The sequence below is a fragment of the Miniopterus natalensis genome, chromosome 5, assembly GCF_054644295.1.
Source record: "Miniopterus natalensis isolate mMinNat1 chromosome 5, mMinNat1.hap1, whole genome shotgun sequence".
Lineage (NCBI taxonomy): Eukaryota > Metazoa > Chordata > Mammalia > Chiroptera > Miniopteridae > Miniopterus > Miniopterus natalensis.
In genome coordinates this window covers 91,786,187-91,795,047 of record NC_142085.1, presented here as the reverse complement: position 1 = coordinate 91,795,047, position 8,861 = coordinate 91,786,187, and the positions used below count along the sequence as shown (strand labels likewise).

The 8,861-nt window shown below is 51.5% G+C and overlaps 1 protein-coding gene across 3 annotated transcripts in view; it reads right to left on the bottom strand.

Moving 5' to 3' along the window:
- Positions 1 to 281: 281 nt before the first annotated feature.
- The window catches only part of FAM120B (family with sequence similarity 120 member B), a 28,573-nt gene continuing 19,993 nt past the window's right edge, over positions 282 to 8,861 (bottom strand). The window contains exons 6-11 of one of the 3 annotated variants that reach the window (XM_016212947.2): positions 8,335 to 8,427; positions 6,950 to 7,156; positions 5,652 to 5,760; positions 4,424 to 4,516; positions 2,856 to 2,904; positions 282 to 386 (exon numbers count right to left, since the gene is read on the bottom strand). In XM_016212947.2, coding sequence (XP_016068433.2) covers positions 374 to 386; positions 2,856 to 2,904; positions 4,424 to 4,516; positions 5,652 to 5,760; positions 6,950 to 7,156; positions 8,335 to 8,427 — 564 coding nt within the window. In that variant the 3' untranslated portion in view covers positions 282 to 373. Of the gene's footprint in view, positions 387 to 2,855; positions 2,905 to 4,423; positions 4,517 to 5,651; positions 5,761 to 6,949; positions 7,157 to 8,334; positions 8,428 to 8,861 lie in introns of those variants that run through there. The other 2 variants (XM_016212948.2, XR_001603193.2) reach the window with 2 other exon arrangements.

Here is an 8,861-nt window from a genome sequence, read left to right as displayed (position 1 = left end):
CCCTGGGGGATGGAGGTGCCCCTAGCGCACAGGAGGTCGTCTTTCTTCTCTCCCTGAAACACATCCCCATGGTTTCTCCACATCGACAACCATCCTCATCAAAGACAGGCCCTCAATGGGGTGAAGCTGGGGGATGCTCTGGGGACAGCAGGCTGCTCTCATGAGTGGCGTCCTCTGACCACTGTCCATGGGAAGGAGCTGAAACACAGACCGAGTCCAGCTCTACCACACTGGAGCGGGTGGTGTGAGACACATGGCCCTATCATGTGTCCTTAGGTCCGTAAGCAGGCGGGTTGGCTTCATACTCCACACCCAAGTTAAAAGGGTTCTCCTCGCTCTAGCTGTGAGAGGTGGTGACGGTTCCAGAGGAGGGTCAGCTGGACCACCTGGAACACAAGTAATTGATGCTGTCAGTCTGCCTGCACCTGCACCTCCCACTGCCCCTGGAGGACAGCCCCCCCATATGCAGGGGGGCTGAGGAAGCGAGGGGTCTGTCAGCAGCAGCTTCCAGACTGACGTGGTCCAACCTAGGGGTCTGTATATGTGAGTGTGTGTTTGCGTGTGTGTGTAGGGAGTTGTGTAGGGGTGTGTGTGTTGTGTGCAGCTGTATGTGTGGTGTGTGTAGCTCTATGTGGGGTATATGTGAGGGGTGTGTGGAGCTGTATGCGGGGTGTGTGAGGGGGGTGTATGTGTGGTGTGCATGCAGCAGCTGACCTGCGGATCTGAACCAGAGGCTGGAGAACATCTCCTGTGAGCATCTGCTGCCTGACTGGCAAGAGCTGGGGTCCTCACCCCGGGGTCTCCTGCCCCCCAGGTCTCCCTTACAGAATGCAGTGCTGTGGTCATCAGTACCGACCTCCTACTTGCTCAACCCAAGGCCACGTTTCCAGCCGTGCTCGCCTGGCCTCCCTCACCAGGCGCTATCAGGCTGACTCGGGGCCTCAGTGCCCAGTGGAAACACTCCACTGCTCTCTTTCCCTTGTATTTCCCACCAAGTCAATGGCTCTAAAATCTTAACCAACATCAGTCAGAACCTCGGGTCATTCCAGGGCATTTCTCTAGTTGTCGTTGTGTTCCCCCTCAAGCCCCCCGGGGAGCTGCTGAAGCTCTTCCTCCACCATCTGCTGTGTCGACTCTTCTCTGGGAAGTGGACCCACCCGACGTAAAGAGTGAAGATCCCCGTGCCAGGACCTCCCCAAGCTCACACCACCAGGGGCACAGTCACGCCTGCTAAGTGAACAAAAACGTCTCACTGACGACCTAGAACTGAGATGTTACTAAGGAACATGATCACCATGAGGGTTGACTTACAGTCTATGGGAGAGAAACTTATTTCAAAGTTGTACAAATGAGCAATAAGATAAAACTTTTAGAGGCAGCAGTGGTCTCAAATTAGCAGAAATGAAAGGAACAAAATTTAAATGGAAAACATCCCTAAGGGGTAAAAAAGGCAACTCAGCAAAGCTGGGAGATCAGGTTGGGAGATCAGGTTGCGGGTCCTACAAGACGTGTGAAAGCAGTTAGAGCTGCTAATGTCTGCAGAGAGGGGTTGCAGGGAGGGGTGAGGCTACTTCACATGTAAGAAATACAAATGCACTGAAGTATCTGGAGACTGCATCCCTTTTTCGATAAATACCAGATGGGGTTTTAAGACCAGACAGCCCGGAGCTATGCATACCTGAGCTGTGCATCACGGGACTCACCGAGTGCAAGCGTACAAGCTGGGCCAGGACCCTGCTAAGGACTATGTTGCTTGGAGGAGGTCTGCCCCTGGGGGGTGTGAGTGAGCATTTCTAGGGGCTGGGGACTGCGTCCAGGAGTGTGGCCAGAGGAGGCTAGGCCATCACCCCAGCTCCCAGGCTTAGGGGGACACCTGCTGTGAGGGCCTGGCTTTCAGCTCCTAACCACCATCAATATTGCAGAGGTCCTCGGACGTAAAATGTCAATTCCTGGATTACCCGGAAATTCTGTCATGCGGAGGACTGCTCTGAACCTGACTCGTTTTAAGCATTTTCTGAAGCTAAAAGCTCATCAGTGCTCACAGGTGAAGAGCAACAGACGTGCCCCTCCTCAGCCAGATCAGGCTCCTGACACTCAACCGTGCCATCTCCCTCTCTAGGCCTCCTGTGGCCGCCAGGCGCCTGTGCCAAGACGCAGGCCTGTCTGCACACGTACCGCAGCACACGCTGAGCTGCAGTTGGCAGCAATGAAGTGAAAGGGAGGACACCTCACAGCAGACCATGAGCCACCCTGTGCCCAGACCAAGGCAGAGCCCTCCCCCGACTCAGAGCAACATCTCCACCAGAAGGGGAGGAAAGGGGCTACTTCCTTTTCTGTACAACTCTTCAGAGGACACAGAGAAGACAAAGCCAGAGACGTGACCTGTGATAATGCGTGGCTAGGATCTGTAATGAGGACAGACACAGGATGAAGAGCCTGGAGGAAGGGGTACGTGACTGTTGGTGGCCATGGATTACCTCTGAAAACTAGCCACCGAAGCTCTTCACACAGGTGTGAGGAAGCAGCCACTGAAGGATGTTTCCCTTTTTATGAAAAGCAAGGTTTAGACCCCAAAGCCCTGCTCTCCTCCCAGGTAGGATGGCCAGTGGGTCTGAGTACTGGGAAGGAGGGAGACACACAGGGCTTCAGTTCAGACTCTTTATCTGTTCTCTCCACAATTTTTCTGGAGAAAAAAGACTTTTCTTGAAACCCAGTTAGCTTAGGTGCCTGTCAGAAGATCTAACATCTGAGTTATATTAAACTTTGGCACTTGACGTGAAAGTTTATGGTATAAAGACCTGTTTTACTTCAATCTTTGGAAAACCTGACTTACTCTGATGTAGGTGGTGACTTACCCGGAAGACGAGTACCTTCTCCACGGGTCAGGATCATGCTGTCTGTTTCCTGCACCAAACAGATAGGAAACCACAACCAAGAATGAAATTATCTAAAATCCACACAGAAGAAACTGCATGCCTCTACGCAAGCACAATGGATTCCAAGGCAGTGGGGAGCAATGAGCTGGGAGGCAGCACTGAGTAGGAGTGTGTCAGAATGGCTTCTAACTCCAGCTCCCGCTGCCATCTGCACTCGACCTAGACAGCGGAGCTGCCAAGGGTGCTCCAGATGGGGCTTCCCAGGCAGAGGGCCTACAGGGGACATCCTGCCAAGTATGAGAGCAGCAGCAGCAGCGCAGGGTTCTTTCTACTGCTGAGCCCAGGGTTCCCAGTCTAGCCTGGTGCAGCTGGCCACCTTATGCCACCCCCTGAACAGGGCCACCATACAAGTAAAAAAGGTGATCGGTTCCCACATTCAACAAATAATGTTTTCCTCACAAAACCTGTCATGCTTCTGCCTGGTGATGATGCCCACCTTCCAGGCGGTGGGGTATTTGCTGCTCACACCTCTCCCAAGTGTGAGGCTCCCGGGGCCCTGGACCACCCTTGTTATCACAGGTGATCAGAGGCAGTTTTACAGCAGCCCAGCCTCCCACAGAATCACCCTAGAGAAGTGAAAATCTAAGAAATCACAGGCCAGTTGGTAGGTACTGACTATGGAATTTCACCCCTCACTCTCAGCAAGGAAGACATTAAAATGTCCTCCTGTTAGCAGCCGGGGAGCAAACTGAAGCTCTGATGTGCACGGAGGCCTCTCTGGGTCCAGGAGAGTGCTTCCCAGGAAGGAAGAGCCAGAGGGGAGGCGTCCCAGATACAGGCCCCGCCCTGGGACTTCCCAACCTTGTGGCCAAAGGTAGACAAAACCCAGCAAAAACTGTGTTGGCCAAGTACAGATGGCATAATTCCATCATGGGGATCAAAACTAAAACAGGGTTGCGGACCTGAAAAACAGGTTCCAAGGCTTCCATGGGCCTTTGTTCTGTCCACCAAGGGGCCTGAGACTGCGTTGGACTGGGTCAGAGAACTAGCCACCAGAATTCACAGAGCCTGCTGGCCTCATGCTACAGTTCTGATTCCACAACCAGCAAACACTAGTGTTTCAAGCAGGACTCAGTCTATACAGTGGGGCCTGGCCGGTGTGGCTCAGTGGTTGAGTGTCGATCTACAAACCAGGTTTCTCTCTCTCTCCCTTCCCCTCTCTCTAAAATATATTAAATATATATATACATGTATACACACACACACACATATATATGCATATATATATATATTTTTTTTTCCTTTTTTAAAAAGTCTATACAGTTTGGCTCACGTATATTTTTAAAGTCTATACAGTTTGGCTCTCCAAAGTGTAAGGAATAAGTTTAAGCATGGACAAAATCTGTCTCTACTTCACTGAGCAATGAACTTAGAGATGCCAGTGCACTTGCCTGTTTGTTCACTAGTAAAACACAACCTGTGTCTAAAGCAGGCAGAGCCCACAGCAGAGTCAGTGCTGACAGGGCACATGCAGCCACGCCTCTTACCTGGGCCTTGGGCTCTCCAGTGTGGTCCTGGGCCCGACCTGCTGTGCCCGAAGCTCGTCCTGTGGGAGCTGGATCCCTGTCTTCCCCACCTCCCTGTGGGGACACGTGTGAGCATGTTAGCAAGCTGCCGGATGCCTAACTCCACTAACAGGTCATGCAAGGACTGGAGCAAGGGTCAGCGGCATTCAAACCCTGGCACCTGGGAGAGCTGGACATGTCCCAGTAACATTAAGGCTCCCAGAATGATATTTGTAAGGCTGAGGCCAAGCAGAAGTAAGGACAGCCTGGTGGGGAGAAAGTTCGGGTGGGTTCTCTTATTTCACCAAGAAAGAAAAAGGGGCAGCTACAGCTACAGGCATGGATTCTAATCAAATGAGGCCATGAAATAATTAACATAATCTCAATGACAAGCTAATAAATAAGACGTGCAGTGTCACTGGTAGACACAGGAGCATCCAGACAATAAGATACACTCTTCCATCTATCAAATCAGTTACAACTTTCCAGAGCTGTGAAGGGGCCACAAGACAGAATCTCCATCACCGCTGGCAGAGGTGTAAAGTGAAAGCATTTTAGGAAACAAATTGGCAACATTTATCCAAAATTCTATAACATTTTGACCTGTAATTCTGTAAACTCTTGTGCTCTGTTCTAAGGAAATGACACACATAAGAGCAATATGCACAATGAGGAAAATGGGAGAACCTTGGAGCTCCAGGTGGGGGACCCCAAGTAGACAGGGTGCCCATGGGGCAGGAGCCAGCATGTCAGCTGTTTTACTATCATGACCACTCACGCTGTTAGTTAAGTGCTGCCCAGAACACCGGGTACAGAACCACTCAAGGAATAACCAGCAAGTAAAGCACAAAAAAGACTGCAAAATTCACTGTCCGTGCACAGCTGTCTTTAGGAGACAGAATGAAAAGTTTTATTTCCTGTTTCATCACTTCCTCTGTACTCTGATTTTTTTGAACATACGTTTATTCTGAGAGAAAAAACAATGTCTGTCAAACACACATCACCCACAGCACCTATGCCTCAGGGGCCCCGGCGAGAGGCTCTGGAGCCAGAGTGGCTCTTAATTGTGAATTCATTAAGGAACCTTCTGAAGAACTTTTTCCTAAAAGAACCAAAATTTAAACGGGTGAGTGACAACCGAGTGTTTCAGTTTTGTTTTTTAAGTGATGCCGTCAGCCTCTGGACTTCTTTCCCGAGACTCTGGACCCACCTGAGTGGTGCGGCTGCCAGAGCTGCCGGCTGACGATGCGCCGGTCCTCCCTCAGGCAGGCCTTGCACACAATGGCCTTCAGCTGGTGGAACCTGGTGACCCGGGACCTCTGCAAAAAGACCAGCGTGAAACATGGTGGGTGCTCGGGGACAGTGCAGGGACGGTCCCCTGGGGATCTGTAACCTGCCTGGCCCTCCTGAGTCCCCAGACAGTAACACTAACAGGTCAGACAGTTACTTCTAAAACACCTGGGTCACCACCAAGAATCTGACCTAAAACTCTGCCTGCAGATATGGTGTAATCTCACATGTGGGAGTGGAGGCAAGGAAGAAACACTTGGCCTCCTAACCCCACTTCACCAAGCATCCTGTCCCGCCTGCCTGTTCTAAATCGAGTGCGTGAACTCAGTCACTGTGCACGTGGCTGAGACGCCAGTCAGAAAGGAGAGACGCATGATCCACGATTCGCAGTGTTCGCTCCTCATCCTCTGTGGGGTAACCACCCAGTAGGAGCCATGTCCCCTCACTGTCCTGCTCTTATCTGCACATAATTCTGGCGGTGTCTAAATTCTGAACTTAAATTCCCATGACATCCTGTTGAGAGAAACGAGTATGACACAAGCATAAAACGTCTCTCGGACATGGGAGCTCAGAGCCTCTCCAACAGGCCATCGAGCCCCCGCACACAGTGGGCAGCAAATGCACTCCAGTGAGCTTCTCCAAGGCCTTGCCTGGAAATCTCCCCACGTAGCAACTGTACTTACGAAGCCAGACAGCAGTCAATGTCCCCAACTAAACTGTCAGCATTTGGGGAATATTTTCAAGTAATAAACTGTCACTGCTCCTGCTGAATTAGTCTGACATCGGCAGAGCCACCTCTGCAGGAAACATCTGTACTTAATTCAAAAAGGCGGAAGGAGCAAAAGCACCTGAAAATTAAGCACATCAGACTGGACAGGACGCTGTTGGCTCTCCCTCCACAGACATCTGGGTCTTGAGCCCAGGAAGTGTTCTGGCAAAAGCTAGCAGCTCTGCTGGCCCTGCAGCCTTGGGCCTGGGCGCAGATCTCTGGCTCCTGAACAACACTGTCAGCGTGCGTTTCTGTGTGAGCTGTCAGAACCTAGGCACCTCTGGGTGCTTCTGGAGCATGTCTGTCTCCACAGTAAAGTGGTGTGAGGGACACAGCTCTTCTGACCTTTCTGACATTCAGCCCAGCACTCGGAGTTCCCATGACCCACTGATTGAAACCTGTTCACTGTCCAGAACATGAACTCGTGTGTGAACCACACATGAACTCACATTTTGCTCCACAAGGGCCTCCACACTGTATCCCTTCTCAGACTGCAGGTACTTCTCATGGAAAAGCTTCCCATCAAAGATGTTCCAGGGCATGAAATCGCTCATCCTCCAGGGGCAGCCACATGCGCTATTAACCAGCAACAGCATGGTCAGGCCGCGGACCAGGAGGGAGCCCAGCTGCACGGCTCTGGGGTCGATGTGATCGAGCTGTGGAGACCAGACACAGAAGGTGAAGAGCACTCCACATTGTGGGGACAGACACCTGAGCCTCTGCACCAGCCGGCTCCGTCCAAAACAGACACTCGCAATGACCACAGCCACTCCAGGGACTGAGGTGTGGAGGCAGGTGACCTGGGGAGAGACTGCTCCCCTGCCATCACATGCCAGACCTTCCGCCCAGGCTGCTCTGCTCACAGACACTGAGCTGCAGACCGGAGCAGGCCCTCCCCAGCAAGGCTGAGCCCTTGGGCAGGCTCTGAGGTACACTGTGCTCTGAAAACTTCCTTTAAAAAGGAGCTAGGATCATCATCTTAGGTACCGATGGACTCACTGTGCTAGGAAAATGGCATTCCATTGTTCTAATTTCCAAACTGTCCTAAAACCGAGACCTGCTGGTGTCCTTTGAAGCCCGTTCAACATAAAGCTCTCTCCCTGCTTGAAACAGTGAGGATGTGCTGTGCCAAGCACAGGGTGAGCTCAAGGAAAGGTGACATGGTCACCCCACCGAGGTCATCTGACAGAGCCTGACAGGCACAGAGCACAGACACGTGCACATCACTAAGTGCCAATGAAGGGGGAAAGATCACTATTTTAAACTGGAAAGTTGGCTCTTGAAAAACAACTGACACTAAATGATAGACAGTATTTGTTCTTAGAGATCAGAGTGTCGGCAATTATTTTAGTGACCAGGAATCGAACCACGGTCAGGGCCCAGGCCCAGGTTATGGGCCCAATCCCATGTGGGACATGCAGGAGGCAGCCAATCAACGATTCTCATCATTAATGTTTCTCTCTCTCTCTCCCTTCCTCTCTCTGAAATTAAAAAATATATATATTTGAATAAATAAAGTCAGCAAGGGCTACAAGAGAGCCACCAATGTTCTTGGGTGTCTAGAACATCGAGACAGTAGTAATTATAGGTTTCTCAGAACTGTCACATGGACATGCCAGTCAGCATGCTGCTGCTGCTGCTCAGAGACTTGGGCTACCGTCCGCACCGGCTCCTTCTACAGCTTTGCCGACCTGGCAGTGCTCTGGGTGAGACTGAGAGATGAAGCTACATCACTGCATAATGGAAAAAACAAAACTAAAAAAAAAGGCAGCAGAGGGACGGCCTCGGTCAAGCCAGGGGTCCCTAGAACTGTGACAGTAAATGGTGCCAATACCTGCAAGTCCACAAGCTGCACAGCCGACTTTCCTTGGAGGCACAAGGCCTGAGCAATAAAAGCATGCAGGTCCTCCAGGCACAGGGTGTCCACCTGGAAGGGAGACGGAAAGCCCAGTGTTGGCACCTCTCAGCATGGTAACAACAACTAGGTACAGGGAAACACACAGTGTTCAGATTTCAAGCAGAGACACAGGTGGAGGTGAGCAGGGCCTCTTTTCCCACAGCCCAGGCCACACTGGACAGAGGAGCCTGGTGACTCTCTAGCAGGGCAGAAAGTTCTGGAAGGCTGAGAGGAGTCATGAGCTATGACCAAGTCCAAGTCTTGGAGGATAGAGGTGATCATTTTGGCACAAATTTCTGAGCTGGCAGTCCAGGGGTTTTCAGACGCCCTACATCTGGCCTGAGTGACCAGGGCTGGGATAAGAACCCACCCTCACCAGGCCCAGGCAAAGCTTGTACCCCTGAATCCCATTTTAAAGGAAACCAGGATCCCCAAAGTATGAGTCCTTGCCAATCCTCTGTGGA